Source organism: Epinephelus lanceolatus, chromosome 9 (genome assembly GCF_041903045.1).
Source record: "Epinephelus lanceolatus isolate andai-2023 chromosome 9, ASM4190304v1, whole genome shotgun sequence".
NCBI classification, from domain to species: domain Eukaryota; kingdom Metazoa; phylum Chordata; class Actinopteri; order Perciformes; family Serranidae; genus Epinephelus; species Epinephelus lanceolatus.
Genome location: NC_135742.1, coordinates 18,741,264 through 18,762,845, shown reverse-complemented (window position 1 = coordinate 18,762,845; position 21,582 = coordinate 18,741,264). Strand labels below are relative to the sequence as shown.

The following is a 21,582-nucleotide window of genomic DNA, read 5'->3' as shown; positions in this document are numbered from 1 at the left end:
AAAAAAGATGTTTACTCTTTACATGTTTTTACAGAATAGCAAAACACAAGAGTTGAGAAAAATACCAGTAGCACCTTACAATATAATGTAAGCACAGTTTCTTCTACAGATCCAGCCTCCATGTCCCACTAACAGACATTTTTTGCCCACCTTACTGATGTTGTATCTGTATTTAGTCACCCATCAGTATTTTTAGTTTGAGTTCCTTAGACTTAATAAGGTTTAGAGAGCCACAGGGGATGATAGCCTGCTTCTTTCTCTCACCCAAAAACTTCTCTGTGTTAGTTTTTGTGTATCACTCCTGTAAGAGAGCCTTCCAAGCACCTCCCTTTTACCCACCAGCCTCTGTGTACATCAACTAAGTGATGCACATCTGCCAACAATAAACATTTTTGGAGTGATGAGGGCACGTCAAGTAGCCGGTGTCTTCACACAGTTTCACAGGCAGGTTCGGACTCACATGCTCTCACACAGTGAGAGGGCAGCAAGCCAGAGGCAGGAATAGATTTCCAGCAGGGGTTTGCTTGGCACTGCTGAGCGCTGTCTGGTTTAGTAAGCACAGGACATCTTTTGAAATAGACCATCTCAGGCCAGAACACAGATTTTCAAACGTTATCTCGAGGGATGTTTACAGAACTATTTTCTTCAGAGCCGAGACCTACTTTGTGCAGTGTATTGTGTGTGCAGCTCAAGCAGCGTTAAACAGAACCAACAACATCTCTCTGTAAATATTGCATCTACACATAACTGTGTGTTCGTCATATCTCTGTCTCTCATTATGAAGAAGTACAATAATAAAAAGAAATTCAACATGGCTGGTGTTCTGCTATTTATTCCTGGTGTAATACAGTTTCATATTATAGTTTTACACATGCATAACTTTTACAATATGTTGAAGTAGCGTCATAAAAGATTAATATGTAAAAGGAAGCTGAAGATAAAAAGGTCACAAGGTCAAGCCCTCCTCTTGCATCCTCAGGCAGCAGCACATGGCAGGATGCTGAGAACTGACACCTCTTCTCCCTTACATCGCTGTAGTCCTGCTTCACACTCGCTCATGGTCTGAGACGCTGCAGTTGCATTCTGCCCAACTTGGACACACACATCTGCACCTTGGTTCGAGCAATCTGCGGTGTCCCTACAGCGACACTCGTTGCTTTGATCTGAAAGAATAACAAGGAGGAAGAGAAGAAGAATGAGATAAGATATATGACTACAAACTGCCAATATGGTATGTTATAATGGCGTGTTTGTAATTTTGAGATGTCCCTACCATCACAGGTCTCCCACATGTGACAATTGGTGCAGCCTGCTGTGTTGCGCTCCGGCCACTTGCAGGTGCTGTCGTCAGCTATTGTGTAGCTCTTCCCCATACACTGCAGTGCGTGCATTTTGCACACATTCAGAAGGATGGATTTTATACCCCTAGCAGCAGTGGCACACACCTCCAAAGATGCCCTGGTGACAAATATCATCAAAAACAAGAAAATGAATCACATCAGTCCAGTTTGCAAAAAGCCACACATATCCAGAGTGATGATTAGTTGAGGAAACATACCCGCACTCGAAGGGCATTTTGCAAACACATTGTCCTCTAGAAGACTTCTCCCAGGGTTTACACTGCACCAAGGGAAGGCTGCGTTGTTGTGGCACTACAGCTGAAGGATACATGGAAACCATTCTTTCACATTAGTAACTGACTAATATCCAAGCATGCAATGATAAAAATGGAGTAATGTAAAAATGTAAATAAATGTTTAGATTTTCTCAAAGTGTGACTGCATTATGTCTATAATCAACCATGGTCCGTTTCAATACTTTCACTTTCAGTAGTCTGGTATAAAACTCAACAGTTTTTTTTGGCGATGAGATAGAAAAGACATTTTGTTGTGTAGTGTAGTGTAGTGTAGTGTAGTGTAGTGTAGTATATATAATAAAATCGTTAATAAATGTCAGCACATAGTATGTTTTTAAATATGTCATTATGATATATGTAACAAAAATTGCCTTGGCATACTTGTCATAACAGATGTCACAAATTTCTTTATTTAATTATATGCAAATCATTAAAAAAAATTATTGTCAGATTATAGTATGTGACAAAAATTGTCATGGTATAGTACAGTCATAAAAATATCATAGTATGGTATGTCACAAAAATTGCAAAAAGTAATGCTATAGTATGACATGTCAGAGAAATTGCCACACTATATGTCATAAAAATGTCATAACCTAGTATGGCGTAAGTAACTATACTATGACATTATGAAATTTGAATGACACACTATACTATGATATTTTCTTGAAAATAATATACTAAGACAATTTTTGTGACATACTATACTATGACGTTTTTTCATGATTTTGTAACGACATGTTATGCTATGTTGTTCTTTCATGATTTGCAATGACATTCTATACTATGACGTCCCGGTTTTCAAAGACATGCTATACCAAAACATTTTTTTCATAATTTCTCAGAGCATGCGATATTATGATGTTTTTCATGATTTTTAACGACATACAATATTTGGATGTTTTTTTAAATGATTTTTGACGACATACTTTACTATAACGTTTTTTCTTGGATTTCAAAGACATGATATAGCATAACGTTTTTTTAATGAAAACTGAGAACGGACGTCTGTCCGTCCTGGAAGAGGGATCCCTCCTCAGTTGCTCTTCCTGAGGTTTCTACCGTTTTTTTTCCCCGTTAAAGGGTTTTTTTTGTGGGGAGTTTTTCCTTAACCGCTGCGAGGGTCATAAGGACAGAGGGATGTCGTATGCTGTAAAGCCCTGTGAGGCAAATTGTGATTTGTGATATTGGGCTTTATAGATAAAATTGAATTGAATTGAATTGAATGCTATACTATGACATGTTTCTTCATGATTTTTGACAACATATGTCATTTTTTAATGATTTCAATCAATCAATCAATCAATCAATCAATTTTATCTATAAAGCCAAATATCACAAATCACAATTTGCCTCACAGGGCTTTACAGCATACGACATCCCTCTGTCCTTAGGACCCTCACAGCGGATAAGGAAAAACTCCCCAAAGAAAAACCTTTTTAATTTTGTGAGGATATACTATGACATTTTTTCATGATTTCTGACGACATACTATACTATGACGATTTTTTCATGATTTTGTGAACACATACTATACTATGACATTTTTTCATGATTTCTGACAACATAGTAAAATATGACATTTTTTCATGATTTTTGACGACATACTATACTATGGCATTTTTTCCTGATTTTGTGGACACATACTATACTATGACATTTTTTCATGATTTTTGACGACATACTGTACTATGACATTTTTTCCTGATTTTGTGGACACATACTATACTATGACATTTTTTCATGATGTTTGACGACATAGTAAAATATGACATTTTTTTCACGATTTTTGACGACACTATTTTATGACTTTTTAAAAGATATTTTTGGGGGCATTTTTGACTTTAATTGACAGGACAGCTAAGCATGAATGTGGGAGACTCCATAACCTGGAGTTGAACCTGGACCTCTGCAGCAACAGCCTTAAACATGAGACCTGCTCTATCCTCTAAGCCACCAACACCACTTTAATTTTGAGATTTCGTGACAACATACTTCACTGTGACTTTTTCTCATGATTTCTGACAACATACTATACTATGACATTTTTTCATGATTTCTGATGACATGCTATACTATGACATTTTTTCAAGATTTCCGACGACTTGCAATGCTATGGCATTTTTTCATGATTTTAGACATCATAGTATACTATGACATTTTTTCATGATTTCTGACGACATGCTATATTATGACATTTTTTCATGATTTTTCATGGCATACTATACTATGACATTTTTTCATGATTTTTCATGACATACTATACTATGACATTTTTTCATGATTTCTGACAACATACTATATTATGACATTTTTTCATGATTTCTGACAACTTACAATGCTATGACTTTTTTTCATGGTTTTGTGAACACATGCTATACTATGACATTTTTTCATGATTTTTGATGAAATAGTATAATATCACATTTTTTCACGATTTTTGAAGGCACACTATTCTCTGACTTTTTAAAAGATATTTTTGGGGGCATTTTCAACTTTAATTGGCAGGACAGCTAACCATGAATGTGGGAGACAGAGAATAACACTCAGCCAAGGGCCATAACCTGGAGTCGAACCTGGACCTCTGCAGCAATAGCCTTGAACATGAGACCTGCTCTATCCTCTAAGCCACCAACAACATTTTAATTTCATGATTTCGTGACAACATACTTCACTGTGACTTTTTCTCATGATTTCTGATGACATACTATACTATGACATTTCTTCATGATCTCTGACTACATACTATATACTATGACATTTTTTCATGATTTCTGACGACATACTATACTATGACTTCTTTTCATGATTTTTGACAACATACTATAGCATGACATTATGTCATGATTTTCAGATGACATACTATACTATGACGCTTTTCATTAAAACTTTGAGACTGGTATAGTTAATGGAACAGCAAAGAATAAATGAAAAGTAGAGTACAATATACTGCAGTCACATCTTGTTACACAGCAATTCCATGACATCCATTAGACCATACATATGAAGCTTGAAATAAAGTATACCTGGGCTGCATTTGATGCTCGCTGGGTCCGGTGAAAACTGCAGATTTGGGGTACATATAATTGTTGCTTCTCCTAATACCTGTCTACCTTCTGGGCAGGACAAGGTGACTGTTTCGCCTATGCCATAGACTGGCTGAAAAGGAGTGGCTATGACGCCATCAGCGAGGGAATCAAGGTGGCACTTTGAGACTGGGAGAAAAGTCAGACTTTAAAAAATATATAACACTGTAATTCACTATGATCATAGATGTTAAACTTTGTCTATAGATACTCACCTGTGCACAACCCAGGGCCAGATGACCAGGTTTGATTCGCAGTGCATTCTAGGGTGCTTTCACCAATAAGATACAAACCGATAGTGCAGGTATACTCAACCTTACTGCCCACAAGGTAAACGTCCTTAGGGACCTGTGGGGCATGTGGCGACAAAAATGTATTTAAGTTATATTTCTCAGTTCTGATATTTATACAGAAACCTCTTAAAGGGGCGTGGAAATTAGGGACTGAAATATGAATAACAAATGTGACCCACAGGTTCATTTTACTCACAGATAACACATTAAATATCTAATTTAATTTGCCCTATTATGCAAAGCACCCCTTAAACCTTTTAATGCAAGTATTCATTATCTATGGACCAAATTTATTCCATGCTGGGTCTCCGATGTGCTGTTGAGGCTACACTGTTGTGTTTACCAAATGACATCATTTCCCCATATTAAAATCTGGGTGTGTATTCTTTGGTAAATTAGGCTGATTGATGAAGACAAAGTCAATTATATGAGGAGTAACCCTGAACTGTGGCCTTCTGGAAATAAATATATTAAATGTTTGCAGTAATTTGTTCCACAGGGTACGGTTAATTCAAGCTTGGCTTCATCTTTACCAGGATGTAGCCATTGATTAGAGTAGGTGGGGGTCCACACGTCTGACTGGCCGGGAGAGTTTGGTTAAAACACTGAGGCTCCATTGTTCTGTAGAAAAAAAAAAAGTTAAAAATAGGATGCTGTATAACTGCAAATTGATGAAAATCAGTGTGAAACTTCCTCTTAAGGGAAATTTGATGCAATAACTCCTGGTGCTTCTTACAAAAACGTTATGACATTCACACTGCAAAATAAAACTTCAACTCGCTCTGACTTTAAGTATTCCAGGTCTTCGTCTCCACAGTCAGACGTCTCAGTGGGTTCTCCACTACAGTGTTGTCCCCCGTTCTGAGGAGTGGGATTAGAGCAGGAACGACTTCTTGACTTTTTACCCCCAGAGCACGATGACCAGTCAGACCAGCAGGCCCAGCTACCGTGGATCACTCCTTAATGGGCAGAAACAAAAAGATACTGTAGTTAGGACAACATTGCAGTACTGGTAAAAGCAAAATATAACCACCATTAGAGCATAATCCCTGATGTTAGCTTCATGTAGCAGTGTAGGCTCTGTATTGTAAACACTTGCAGTAGCGTGCTCGGAGCAGATGACCATATAAAGAAATCCATCATGATCTGATGTCATCTTGTGGCCAAAATTGAGCATAGCGGTAGTTCAAGCAGGACATGATGTCAGACTCAGCTCACATCCCAGCTACATCAGCTGATCTCAAACAGCCCAATCAACTGATGGAGCAGCTGATTGATGAAGGGAGTCGGCTGATAGATCACATGATTCCTTTCTATGCAACCAATTGGTGAATCTCATTCAGGGTGCCCTATTTAAACAGTTTTGGCCTGCCTACTGTTGCTGCTTCCTCTGCAAGCTGCTTTGCAACCCGCCTCCACCCCAGCTCCTCCTTTTCATGCTGTGTCTGACTTATCAGTGTCATTTCTGTTTGTCATTGATGCTGCCCTGTTCTGTTCCCAGGGGCTCTTTGCTGCTGCTTTCCCTGCCTTAGGCTTTCCATTTAGGCGCATGGAAGGGCAGGGATGCTTTCTCTCTCTGCATTAAGGCTTTCCATACAGGCGCATGGAAGGGCAGGGAGGTTTGCTCTCTCTGCCTTAAGGCTTTCCATACAGGCACGTGGAAGGGCAGGGAGGTTTGCTCTCTTTGCCTTAGGCTTTCCACATAGGCCCGTGGAAGAGGCTTTCTGCATAGGCCCAAAGAAAGGCAGAGAGGCCTACCGTTATACCGCTAAATAAAATACTGCAAATGGAAATAAAATTTTCTTTGACTAAAGTGTACCTGACTGAAATAGGGATATAATGTTAGAAACAGCATATTCAGAATTGTCTGAAGCCTAAGGTTTTTGCTCACAGGGATTACTTATTCATTTTATTGTCTGAAACTTTGGCCACATTTAATATGAACATCTGACATTGTAACGTTATACATATGACATAAAATGAGGAAGAGCGTAGTTCATTTTAAGGAATACTTTGACATTTTATCATTGCTTTTATGAATTAAATGAAAAGATCGATATCACTATGTGACTATTCAGCAGTAATTAACTCAGTTTAACTTAAAGACTGAAAACAGTGGAAAGCAGCTAGTCTGGGTCTGTCCAAAGGTAACAAAATCCAAAACCTTGTTTGTTTAATCTGTACAAAAACTGAAGCGTAAATGTGGGGTTTGGTGGTAGTACGAGGAGTAACATATCTTCAGTTGTAAAAAGCCTGTCTGAAATGCAACACCCACCTTGCTGACCCTCAGCATCAGTACCATGCTCACAGGCCAGTCCGGAAGTGCCAGGCTTACAGATGCATTGGCATTCATCTCCATTCCTGACAACCAAGCCATTGTTGCTGCAGGGCCGGCAGTGGCAGGTGTCACTCTCAGCCAGGTATTGCTCTATAGCCCTGCGAAGGTAGATCTTCTTCACCCCGGCACACTGAACCTCCTTTACCAGCTCTGACAGTGGCCGCAGCTGCCAAAACAAGAGAGATGAAGGGTATTATTATTTGATAAGATGACACACTAAAATGCATATAAAATAAATCCAACATCACTTTCAAAGTGCTTGTTTTACTTTCCCTTACTGTTTGTTTTGTGACCTGTGGAAATGATCTGACAGAATCTGCCCAGTTTGAGAATCTTTCCCAGTTCTTGTCCGGATCAGAGGGCTGTATGCCTTTCAGGGCTGCAACTTGTGAAATGCCTCCTCCCTGCACATCCACTCTTTGAATATTATTCCTCCTGGTATTACCTGTTTTCAAAAAGTTTGCAGAGATGAAGGAACGATTCAGAAATGTCAAGTGCTTTTGTAGGCTGTATGTTTATAGTAGTAACATCAAAATGTTACCACTGGATGTTGAGTATCCTCCTTGACTGCTGGTGCACTCGACACGGTCAGAGATGCGGAAAAAAAGAATCCAGCGCTGAGTCCTTACACATTCTCGAGACTGATGGCTTTCGCTTTCTGGAAATCAACCAGAAGTTAAAGAATAAAGAAAAAGGAAAGTCAGTGTTAGAAATGAATGGCAGGATTGATTTGATTTTTTTGATTATTTTTTATTAACCTGATGTTTAAAAATGCATTTACAAAAATGCTGATCATATTACACTGACTTACAATAGTAATAAGTGTTAAGTAAGTAATAAGTAATAATAAGTTTTTTTCTTTTCCTGTCTTTATGACTGAAGAACAGGTGAAAAAAATCTTTTGCCAAGAAGTTCTTTATTTGTTTTTTGCTTTTTTCATCTTTAAAAAAGATGGGAAAAAAGTTTTAGCAGGTGATTTATTTATTAATTTATTTATCTATTTTGGCAGGCTTGTTTTGCAAAGTCATGACGTCATAGACATTTCAACCACAAGAGGCTGAAATGCACCACTGCCATATGTTTTAAATAGGACTAAAAGTTTTCTTCCAGTTAAGTTTTAATTTCTCCATGCACTCTAATCACAAGTTGCACATATTGTATGTTAGATTACTGTCACATCTAATGACTAAAGTGTAGCCAACACGACCAGCAGATTAGCACAAATAAAAATACATTTCTAGGCAAAAGAGAGACATCCTCACAAAAAAAAAAATCTCCTGCCAATTTTTTTTTTTTGTCTTGGTGTTTTTACAAATGAAAAAAAATAAATTCAAGGAATTTGTAAAGAGTATAGTATATCACAAAATCTGCCATGATACAATATGTCATAAAAATGTCATAGTATAGTATGTCACAAAAATGCAGAAAATCTAACACTAAATTATGACATGTCCCAAAAATTGCCATAGCATGTTATAAAAATGTCATCATCTGTCAAAAAAATTGCCATAGTATTATCTGTCAAAAAAAGTCATAGTATAGTATATCACAGAATTGCCATAGTATAGTATGTCACAAAAATGCAGAAAATCGAACACTAAATTATGACATGTCACAAAAATTGCCATAGTATATGTTATAAAAATGTCATAGTATAGTATGTCCCAAAAATTGCCATAGTATCATCTGTCAAAAAAGTCATGGTATATCACAAATCCCATACTACAGTATATTATGACACGTCACAAAAATTGCCATAGTATATCATTTAAAAAAAGTCATACTGCAGTATGTCACAATTGTTGCCATAGTATGATAATTCAGAAAAATGTCATAGTATACTGTGTCACAAAAATTGCCATGATACAATTTGTCATAAATTTGCCATAGTATAGTATTTCACGAAAATTGCTGGGAATCTAACCAATACTGTGACATGCCATAGTATATACTATGAAAATGTCATAGTGTAGTATGTCACAAAAATGACCTTAGTATAGTTTGTCAAAAAAAAAAAAAAAGTCACAGTATATCACAAAATTTGCCATGATACAAAATGTCATTAAAAAAAAGTCACAGTAAAGTATATTGTTAAAATCTCCTAGGATAGTATGTCCTGAAATTTGCCATATTATTATGTCATAAAAATGTTAAAGATTAAAAGATGCAAAACCAGCATCTCAGGGCTTCTGTAGTTATTTGCTTTTATGAAATGTATTGCAGGGACAAAAGTGAATTTTGGCATTAAACATTTTCAGTTACATTCTGATTAGCCATGAGGTCAGCTGTGAGCAACATTAGCTGGTTCTGTTTTTGTAGTGTCAAGCTCATATATATCACCTCTACAAATGACCAGTGTTGTGCTAGTTACCTGAAAATAGTAACTAGTTACGGTTACTAGTTACTTCATTAAAAAGTAACTCAGTTAGTAACTCAGTTACTTAAACCTAAAAGTAATGCGTTACTGAGAAAAGTAACTTTTTAGTTCCCCCCCAAAAAAACTTGACTTAGGACTTGGCTCGCCATCACACCATGACCTTGACGCATGCGCACTAATGTCATCTATACTCTGAGTACGTCCTGGCTGTAGATGACTGAGTGGGGACACTAGAGGGCGCTAGGTGCTTATCTTTTTTGCAGTGTAGTTTTTCTAAGCCACAAAGAAGACAACATTGCTAAGAAGAATCACATTTTGGGAAACTCAGCCCTGCACCCCAAAACATTTCCTAACTGTATTGGCCCGTAGCTACATCGCCTAAGCAACAGTGGATGACGTTTAACCAGGGGACTGTTAGACTACAACTTGACAAAACAATTAAACGGTATAGGAAACATGCAACCGTCTTCTACAGTGGAGTCAGGTGGATATCACGTCACTACATATAACGTTACTGGGACTAAAAATCTACAGAAGCGCTACCGCTTAATGTAACGTTACACTGTGGTGAGGCCAGCAGGTCGACAGTGACTTAAGAGATGATGAGAGACATGTTTCATTAAGATGCTCTGGTAAGAATTGTTCATATACCTCTATCTGACTTGACTATCTTTTATTGTTTAGGGCTAAAATGTTTTAGTAAAAGGGAACTTCAGTTTGTGAAGGAATACTGCATTCTGCACGCCGTTTTAAAACCTGGCCAAAAATAACGGCGTAACGCACCGTTTGGTACGCGTTAGAATATTAGTTACTGCCAAAACTAATGGCGTTTCTGTAACTCGTTACTAATAACACGTTACTGCCCAACACTGCAAATGAAAAAGACACAACCAAGGTATTTCGTTCCCTACATGCTCCCTCATGAATATTAAAGTTGAAGAGCTGAATCCATCGACTGCCCAGAGATTCACTATTCTTTGACTTAGGCCTACCACCAAGTTGTGGATGATTTATAAATCCTTACCAAACCAGCGTTCAGTTTCTTCATCAATCTTGGCGATGAGCTTGAAGGAGCCTCCGAGGCTTCCCTCAGACAGGTAGTGTGTTCCAAAAGTCTCTAAAACCTTCCTGTACGCATCATAGTCGTAGACCGATGGGAGTTTAACCAGTGCCTTCCAAAACTCCTCAGATATTGGGAGGTACTGATGAGAGTTGCTCTGGAACTGAGCTACCTCTATTTCACTCTGTAAAACCACAAGCTTTTGGGCCTGGAAGAAATGAAAAAAAAAAAAAAAAACTGAGTAACTTTATAGTTTGATTTTCATTTTTTAATCTCATGCAATGTCTCTGGGATTTGCTGTCAAAGTTATAGTGATAACATTTCAGGTTCCAACACACCTGACTCTTGTCATATGTCTGAAGAAAGTTATAGTTCCTATATCCTGACGTCGTCCCGCTCAGTGTTTCTCTGGTGACAGTTTCCTTTGCAAAGTGCCATTTACTTTGGTACATCTCATCACTGAAGTCATTCTCAACTTTAACCTGGGAACAGCACAGGTTTAATAGTGTTCATTTAACAACTGAAATCAATAAATGTCGTAGAAAATCCAACAAGTGTGCATAAAAATGCACCAAAATGAGATGAAATGAGTCTTTAAAGGTACCCTGTGGAGTTTTTGACCACTAGTGGTGCTATAGAGTAATATTTTGACCACGAGTTTTCCAGCATTTGTAAAAGGATGCTAATGCTAATACAAGTAAATGCACATAAAACACATTAACACCAGAATGTGATTACATTACAGACAATATCTGGAGGCGGTCTGGCTCACATTGCAATGTGAGTAAATTACTCTTAATGCAAAATGTTAAGTGTGACAATATACTTAAGAAAAACATCTGCCCAGCAAGTTTAAAAGGTCACCTGCAAAAAGTGATTTACAAATGAATGACGCCCATTGATGGCGTTGCTGTACCTTGACCTGGAATTCATTATTTTTGTGGACAAGTCCACCAAACTAATTTCATTATCGAGAGCCAAGGATAAATGGTAATTTAAACACTTACCAATACCAGGTGTAGATGCAAAAATGTGGTCAGATGCCATTAGTTAGATAATATATCCAGAAACAGATCACATGTTAGTACTGGGTGTACATGGAGCCATTGCCAGTAGTTGGGTCAACTAACCTAGTGACTTCAACAACAGCAAAAGTCGAATCTCTTGGCCTTGATAGCAATATTTCAACCATAGCCACAGTTTCCCCTTAAAGGCGCTGTATGTAAGAATGTGGCCAAAACGGTTACTGCACTCAAATTCAAAATACTGCTGCGAGTCGTGTCCGCCCCCCCTCCCCTACAGATTTGAGATTGCTGGACAGCGGCACGCTGGAGACTGATTTGTTTGCCCACGGGCGTCTGCCGTGGCAGGGCCGCGTCGCCGCGTCCTTGATCTTCGGTTTTCCAGCGGACCGTTCGAGCAAGTCTAGCTTCTCTGCTGCTAACGCTGCTGCCGGGATACAGCTGAGGAGACTGCTAATGCTATGTACCGGGAAACTGCTAATGCTGCTTGCCGTGCTGCTGTAGCTCAGTCGTAACTGTAACTGATGCTGAGACTCTACTGACTGTGTGACTGGTAGACGGCGGTGGGTGGCGCAACAGGCCAAAACACAAATTCAAAACATAAACATGATTTGCGGACCGTAAAAATTTTTTTTAAATGCGAATATTCTGGCTGTACTATTGTTGTCGGTGAGATCAGTATGTTATATGAACATTATTCCTTAGTCTCTGTGACATATTAGGATGATTTTACGACTATTTGCTTTAGATTTCTTACATATAGCTTCTTTATCTTTAAGTAGTTTTAGTTAAAAAAAATAACCAGATAAGAAAATGCAATTATAAAAGAGCAAAAGAAGAATGTGCAAGTTGAAGGAGCCAATGTGGGATTCAATAGATTAAAAAAAATGTTTTGCAAATGTTTTATGAAGTAGAAACACGTTACTAAGCCTTTAAGCTGGGGTAGGCAGTTTTACTTTGGCGTCACTGGGTAAAAATCCCATGAAAACCTTTCAGCATTTTGTAATTCAAGTGGACTGAGACAAACTAGGCTCATGCTTTAGAAAAAAATCTAGCCCATGATGAGAGATTTCTGCCTACTACGGGTCATTTTAGAGATAGTGGCTATTCTACCAATGCAGATGCACTTCCTAAAAATCATGCAAAAAAAGTTGCTAATCCAGTACTGACAACAGCTGCCTACACTGCAAAAAATACTTAACAAAAAAAGACAGTCTATAAGAGAGTCTGATACTGACATACATGTCAATATTGGTGAGGCTTTCCAAGGATGGAGAGCAAATGTTGCTATTAGTTTAGCCTTCTGCTAACAAGAGCCAAAAGCACACTGCTGGGGCCAATTCAAGTTCATGTTTATGTAGCTAACGTTAGCTAGAGCCTTGAATCAGCAAACTTTCTGTTGCTGCTGTAACATAGTTTAAACCGTTGCTGGCTACCAGCTGCTGTGACGTCTGGTCACAGGTTTGCACTGGCTGAATTTGAGTACCTACAGCAGCTGACTGAAGGTCCATCTGCAGAATGTCATGTCAACAAAGTGCTGAGTTACTGAGAAATCAAAACTCCACAGGGTACCTTTACAGCAATAACTGACCACGAGAAGTTTGAGTATTAATTGTGGTTGTACTGTTTCCAGGGTGACCAACCATAAAGCTGTACTGAATAGTACTAAGAGGCAGTCTGTAGATAGTATTGTGGACACCGCTGAAGATGGTGCGACACTGGCCCCCAAAGCTTTTTGTGTTGATGACACTGGCCCTCCGCTTCCCTGTCACCACATCAAACCTAAGGAGGCAAAAAAAAGTACCCCACCTGTAAGCATATAGTACCTGCTTGCGTGTGGCTGGACGGATGCATAAACAATTCATCACTTACCCAAGCCCTAAAAGTTCAATGTTTGGTGGGAGAACTGAATTTACACACACTATGTATTTTCCCACGTCACAGACATGCTCATCGTGTCCATCTTCCTCACAGTCCTGATCCCCATTACACACCAGAGACCGGATGATACACTTCCCTGTGGGTCAGAAGACAGACAGACAGCTCAGTGATTGTTAGTGTGGAGTCTTGAAGTCTGCATGATTCAGGGTGTGAGCCGAGTTATATTTCCAACCAGATCGACAGCGGAATCGGTCTCCACATCCATCCTCTAGAGGGCAGCCTTTTGTGGTTTCACAGGACCTGGTCTCGGTCCGCTTCCCATCACAGGGGTTCCCTCCAAACTGAGCATAGACAGCCATGGGTCGGCTTCTTGTCTGTAACATACCGCAATGTGACAAAGAAATATGGACAAAGAAAATTGTCCAAATTATTTATGCGTAATTTTAGAAAGTGTGACATGTTATCTTCTTTAAGTTGTGCTGATGACAACCTTAACAGAGAAGTGCACCACTCAATTCTGTAATTAAAGGTCCAGTGTGTAGGATTTAGTGGACTCTACTGGTAAAAATGGCATATCATATTCATAACAATGTTTTCATTAGTTCACCTAAAAATTAGAATAGTTGTGCTTTTGTACCCTTAAAATGAGCCGTTGACATCTACATATGCAGTGGGTCCTCTTCCAATGAGTCAGCCATGTTGTTTCTACAGTAGCCCAGAACGGACAAATCAAACACTGGCTCTCAGTAGGGCCATTCATGTTTTCATGTTGGCCACCGTAGCTCTCCTACATTCTTGGCACGCAGCAGAAGTTCCAGCCCTGCAACTTGCAGCTAGATGCCACTAAATCCTACACGCTATACCTTTGATAGTCCTAACCTGTAATTTGGTGCAGCCATCACACTCTGACCAGTCACCATAAGGCCCCCACTGGCAATGCACTCTCTGGATACAAAACCTTGGGAATGACATTTAAATCAAACGATTCAAAGCAAGCATTGCATATTTACATCAATTATGATGTTTTAAAAGTTTTTCAGACATCTGTTGGTGAAACAGTAAAGCAACAACAGATTTACCCTTTGGGAGTGAGCAGGAATAGCAGCCATGGCAAGGCTGCTAAAAGGAGTTGTACAATGCTCTGAAGAAGAGGAGAGGAGAAGGGGGAGAAAAGAAAGGGGAAGACACAATGTAAATGTAAAAGTACTCTAAGTTGTACTGCATCTCAAATACTTTGCAGAAATCCGAAACATGCATTTGTAATTTCCTACTTGCCTTCATGGTGAGAGAGGAGCAGCAAACAGAGGAGTCTTGAAGAGGCTTTGACGCTGGTTCTTTTTGGGGAGTCAGCTCTGTCTTGGAAGGACACTCCAACCCACACTGGGTTTGTGTGTGGGTGGGTGGATGGGTGGGTGGGTTTGTGTGTGTGGGGGTTGGTATGTGTTTGTGGGGGTGTGCACATGGATTAATAGCATGTGAATGTCTTTGCTTTGGACAAGAGCTAGAACATATTTTTGTGGTGACACCTGCCAGCTCATAGTGAAAGTGAAAGCTCCTCTCGGAGTGAGAATCTCTCCGCCTGCTGCAGGCTACTTCTTCTCCTGTCACATTTATCATAGAGCCGACAGTCCTTTCTCACAGCAGACACTCTCACCTGTCATAGCAGGGAAAGCACAGATGTAAACAATCAAATTAATGATGCATTTAGCTGCTTCGGTTTCAGGGTCCTGTGATCGCTGCGTGCTGGCTCTCTGTCACACTGTCTTAGAACAAACCTTGTTTTGTCCAAATGATTTTTGACATTTCTTACATGTTCAGAGAGAGATTTATGCATGCACAAAAGCTTTGACAGAGACACAAAATGAAAGCAGACATGCATAACTAGGAGTGCTGAGATGTGATATAGTCTGGCAAACACTGGAGGGCAATAGAGATTTGAGAACAGTTTTCTCTTCGTATCTGAAATGTGATTCAAGGTTGAGCAAATTTGGGAGTATAGTGAACAGATAAAGTAGATTTAGAGGAGAACTGCATGCAGGACAGGATCACTTAGAATTGGATTTAGTTTAGATTAATTAAAATATCAATCCTGATGATTTCTGGACATGTTGACAGAGAGACTGGATGATGACAATCAGCTGTTTATCTGCAGAGGAGACATCTCCAACAGCCTAACTTGAGATTCTCAGCTATTTAATGACGAAACGTTCCCATATTTGTACATGGATTCCACATCTCTGTCTAATTATGGGCATATATCTGCTGTCACAGCCAGACAGGAGGCCATACTGTGCATATCCATCACACACTGGCAGCTCAAGAGGGAATACCACTGAGTTTGAGCGTTCAGATTAATTTTTTTTTTCCACAGCGGTAAGGCAAGCAAGGTTGTGTTAGTGAGCATCGAGTCCTGCCGCCTATCATTTTTATAAATAAGCAGGAGACAATTTTATCTTGCCCCCAAATTCAGGATGTCAAATTAATGTACAGCTCAATTTAGAATGAGTTGCAAAAGACAGAGAAGGGTTACTTTTTTTACTACAGTGGCAAAGACGTTTTGGAAACGAGAATACAGTCTCTGGTTGTAAGCAAACAGCAGAGGCATAAAATAGAGTAAAATACAAAGCAAACAAACACTTTGTGCCTGCAGTTCCAGCCCTACATTCACAGAGAAAAGAAGCTCCCTCAAGGTAAGCATCTTATTCGAGAGCAGTTTTCCAGGTACAGCAATTTTAAAGCAATGCAGAAATTGCATGGCATTTTCTACTTGACTGTCGTTGATGAAAAGCAAGTGGAAAAGTGAGCCATCTGTCTAAAAATATACAGCAGTATAATTTGTCATATGCAAGAAGGTGTCTAAATATTGTGTTATTAATAGAATATCTGTCGTTGAAAACATCATAAAAACTGGGAGAACATTTTTATTTGAGCGCAGTGTCACCTCAGGTCGTCATTCAAACTCTAGACAAAACATAACACGGATACTTGGTGCATATATTCGACTGCGATAATGACTACAAAAGTGATTTCCTATATTTCTACAATGACCACTCGATGCTAAATGACTCGGCTACTGTACAGCAGTGAGCCAAGTCCCAGAACCTCAGGCTAGAATAACAGTTGGCTCAGACAATGGGCCACCAGACCGTGCCCTCCATTAGTGCCGCTTCTGTGGATCACATGATGTTCAGAGGGCGTCTTTGACCGCCATCTGCCCTGGAAGTTTGGTCTGCCAGAGAACGACAGGCTGTGAGGCTCCGACAGAGAGAGACTTAGTCAATGAATACGGAGCTTATGTGCTTCTGCTCCTCGAGAATAAACCGTGCACCATATTTCAACTTTTTTTCTTTTTTTTTTTCATTAAAGTGATATTTGTGTCCTGATGGCGCATACTGTATGTACTTGTAACATCTCTGGTGTGATTTGCCAGGTGACCTTTGTTGCATTTCATCCCCATGCTTTCTGACTGTTTCTAGTATCTGTCAATCAAGATGACATTTTCCATAAGAAAAAAACATTTAGAAGCTTGTGAATTTCTTCTTGTCATTAACAAAACTGTGAGTCCAACATTATGCATTTAAAATCACTTAATGCATGTACACTAGTTGGTTGAGATCCCAAAATAATCAACACAGTGGTGGCATAATTCATTTTGTATGGTCTCTCTTATAAGTTTCAGTTTGAATGTTTGCATAACTTTTTGCTTCTGATTGGTTTAATGTGTGTTGGTAAGGAGTTTCACTGACTGGAAGTTGTATGAGTTTTTAAGCTGATTTGATTTTGACTAAGAAAGTACAAGACAACCAATGGCATTAGGCCTGCCTGGAAAAAACTATTTTTGTTTGATAGTATTATGTGTGACATTTCTCAAATCTTTGTGGGTTATTTCCTGAAATACTGAGTAAGTCTACTTCCTCAGGCATCTAAAACGTAGTCAAATGCAGCAATTTCAGAGAAACAAACAAATCACACTGTGAAACCTACAGGATTAAAGGTTCCCTTACAGGTTGAAAAAAAAAGTTCTACTTTAAGTATTTGGCAATATAACACTCTAAGAACCCAATGAACTGCCTATAAAGTATTGTCATAAAGCTGTAGTGGTCTAGTGTGTAGGATTTAGGGGATCGTATTGGCAGAAATGGAATATAATATAACACGTGGGCAGCACGGTGGTGCAGTGGTTAGCATTGTCGCCTCACAGCAAGAGGGTTCCTGGTTAGAACCCAGGGTGGAGGAGCCCTTCAGTGTGGAGTCTCTATGCTCTCCCCATGTCAGTGTGGGTTTTCTCTGGGTACTCCGGCTTCCTCCCACAGTCCAAAGACATGCTCATCAGGTTAATTGGTGACTCTAAATTGGCCGTAGGTGTGAATGTGAGTGTGAATGGTTGTTTGTCTCTATGTGTCAGCCCTGTGATAGTCTGGTGACCTGTCCAGGGTGTACCCTGCCTCTTACCCAATGTCAGCTCTGTGACACCCAACAGGATGCCATTAGGATAGGGCCATTCATGTTTTTGTATTCGGCCATTTGGCCATCATAGTTAGCAGCCTCTCTGTGATGAGCTTAACAGCGTTAGAAAGACGTTTGTTTCTAATGTGAAACTGCTTCATTCATTGTTTTTACTGGTTTAAATCATAATTTCTGTTTGTTTTGGAGACAAAGAGACCACTGTGGATAATTTTAAGTTATCAGAGAAAAAAGGTGACCACACATTAGCAGGTACTTGGCTAGTAGCCCCTCTGTGATGAGCTGAACAGCATCATAGAAACATTGATTTTTTTTAAAGTCAAACCGTTTTATTCAGTGTTTTTACTGGTTTAAATCACCTGGTCCACTTATTTTGGCGAGGAAGAGATCCCTGCAGATAATTCAGCTTCCAGTTAAAAACTCCTGAGCAACTAACACTGAAGAAATCCTAACTGAGAGCTCATACTTGACACAAAGGAGAAGTTTCAGCTGGTTGCAATCTGCAATCCTCACGCTAAATGCCACTAAATCCTACACACTGCTCCTTTAAATTAGGGAGTTTAGGGAGACACATGGCTTTCAATGGACAGCAGCAATACGAAGCTTGTGACAAAGGTTCACAAGTTGTTTCACAAATGGGTTGAAAATCACTGATGTATAGGTCAAAATCATTTAATCTTTGGCAAATTATTGTGATGCATTTGGTGTCATTAACAGATATGTCCATTTTAATATAGTGAAAGGAAAAGTGGCTCTATGACTTTATAGATAACACAAAGTAGTGATGAATCTGTCATAAACAAGGTCGTAAACCACCAGCAGTGGGTCACTTCTGACCGATGGCCCTCTCAGACAGGATGACATGAATACACCATAAACAGTGCTCTCCCTCTGTCCCCTTGCTGTGAGGATTGCCTGCTGCCTCCCTTTGTCCATTTGTTGTTTTCATGTCTGACTGAGTAAAACAGTCATTACAATTCCCAGTTTCCCCCTGTCCCTGTTATGACTCCATCTTTGTTGACTTTAAATAATTAACCGTGTATCCCAGCCTTTAATGTTGCTTTTCATATCTCTCTCTGTAATATTGCAGATTGCTGCACAGCTTCTATTGGCAGACAAATTGCCACCCTGTGTCGTGTACCCCCATAACTAGACACAGGAGTGGCTGGTGAAATTACTCTACCTCCTCCTCACACTCCAAACTTTTCTGAAACCGTGCATCTCGTTACTGCCCCTCTTTAAACCGTCTGAATGCCATCATCCATCTCTACCTCCCACACCTCCACCTCCTCCTCACCCGTGTGCTTGCCTGAGTGTGCTCGTGAGTGACAGACAGACACAAACATGCACGCAGGCGTAAGCACACAATAACATTGTGCATTTGCATTTTCTCAATCCTCCAGCAAATAACTGTTTCAATAAAACCCAAGGACATAGTAGAGCCTTTTCTTTCACTTTCCCTTGGACGGCATTAATAATGACCTACAGCAGTGCATTAGGAAGTGTGATAAAGCACATTAATGTGCCGAATAAACCAAATACAACCCACGGGACAAGAATCCTCACATCATGTTCAAAAGAATCTACAGAGGAAATGAATGTGTTGTGACCTTTGCTTTCCTCAGCAACTGTAATGTGCAGTCAGAGTAGTCAATGCACTTAATACCATCCAGTCAACGGGCTGTGTATACTCTACCTCCATTACCCAGTCATTGTACTGGACAGCTACCAGAAAAGTATGTGTGCATCTGTGTGGTGTGATGTGATGTCAATTAAAGGAACAGTGTGTGAGATTTAGGGGATTTAGTGGCATCTAGTGGTGAGGATTGCAGATTGCAACCAGCTGAAACTTCACCTGGTTAGAATTCCTTCGGTGTTCATTGTTCAGGAGGTTTTTACTGGGAGCTGAATTATCCACAGGGGAATCTTCCTCTCCAAAACAAATGGACCAGGTGATTTAAACCATTAAAAAAAATTGAATCACGCAATTTTACATTACAAATCAGTGTTTCTCCGATGCTCATCAGCCCATCAAAGATAGGTTGCTAGTCAACTATTTTCTCTAAGATTTACTTAAGATCCAGATGTTCAGGAGGTTTTCATTGTAAGTAAATTATCAGCAGAGGTCATTTCCTCTTCGAAACAAACAGACTCTATGATTTAAACTGGTAAAAATTCTGAATAAAGCAATTTCATGCTATACAAAAAACAACATTTTTTGCTCATCACGAAGGGACTGCTAACCATGGTGGCCGATGTGAAAATGTGAATGACCCAGTGTTTGATTTAACAGTTCTGGGCCACTGAAACAGCCAAGAAAGCAGTTTTGCATTACAAATTAGTGTGTCTGCGATGCTATTCAGCATGTTAGAGATGGCCACTAGACCAACACCTGCTAATGTGTGCTCACTTTTTTTCCGATAACTTAATATCCAAATGTTCAGTAGGTTTTTACCCGGTGCCAGTTATTCTCAGAGGTCTCCTTCTCTTCAATTCAAGTGGACCCTGTGATTTAAACCGGTAAAAACGCTGAATAAAGCAATTTTACAATCTGTGGGGGTTTTTTTACATCCAGGTCGCAGAGGGGTTGTTAACTATGGTGGCTCGTGCAAAAATGCAAAGTGTTTGGTTTGTCCATTCTGGGCTGCTGTAGAAACATGGCAGTGCAACATGGTGATCTCTCTGGACAAGGACCCACTGCCTACTGTATGTAGATATAAACAGCTCATTCTAAGGTAACAAAAACACAACAAGTCTTATTTTCAGGTGATTATACTCTAAAGTAAACATACTTATTGTATTATATTTCATGTGTGCCAATGTATCCCCCTTAATCCCACACACTGGAGCTTCAACCCTGTGTTAATAGGTGTAAAACAGCATTAATATGAGAGCACGATCTTTCGATTCAGTGATTCGTCACCACTATGAACAGCTACATGCTAATTGTATGAGTCACACGATAGAAGGTCAGAATAACTCAGCAAAATACAGATTTCTGTCATACAAGTACAGATCTCAAATCTACAGTAACATGCTCACGCACACAGTGAGCCACACTGCATCTGAGTTATCTCTGTTTCCTCTTCGTGAGCAACACCTGGCTGCAGAATGGCAGATGCTGAATTACAAAACACAGTCTCAGCAAGGTCACCCTGGGTGCCGCTGCCCACCCGCCTCCATCCTCATCACCCTGGTAACTGGATGATTTTAGGATGCTCCTCTGCAACAGACAGGGAGTGAAATGCTGGAATGTTAGCTTAAAAGCTGCAAATCTACTTTAGAATTAGAGTACTGCCATTTGGTGGCTGAATTGAATTACAGTTTTATTATAATGGCTTTAATAATGATTCTCCTCAATCAAGTGACTAACCAACCAATCACCACTGAACGAGACAGAGACTGGTCATGAAATGATGCTTCAC

The 21,582-nt window shown here is 39.5% G+C and overlaps 1 protein-coding gene across 1 annotated transcript; it reads right to left on the bottom strand.

Moving 5' to 3' along the window:
* Positions 1–816: 816 nt before the first annotated feature.
* On the bottom strand, positions 817–15,069 carry c7a (complement component 7a). The gene is made up of 18 exons (XM_033618975.2): positions 14,969–15,069; positions 14,773–14,834; positions 14,573–14,651; positions 13,926–14,067; positions 13,685–13,829; positions 13,456–13,594; positions 11,129–11,272; positions 10,755–10,998; positions 7,895–8,011; positions 7,632–7,798; positions 7,291–7,519; positions 5,803–5,974; positions 5,549–5,636; positions 4,938–5,070; positions 4,663–4,851; positions 1,559–1,658; positions 1,274–1,458; positions 817–1,163 (listed from the first exon to the last, which is right to left on the bottom strand). Exons 1-18 carry the CDS (start codon positions 14,972–14,974, stop codon positions 976–978), a joined length of 2,529 nt encoding a protein of 842 aa, XP_033474866.2. The 5' UTR covers positions 14,975–15,069; the 3' UTR covers positions 817–975.
* Between the last annotated feature and the right edge of the window lie 6,513 nt (positions 15,070–21,582).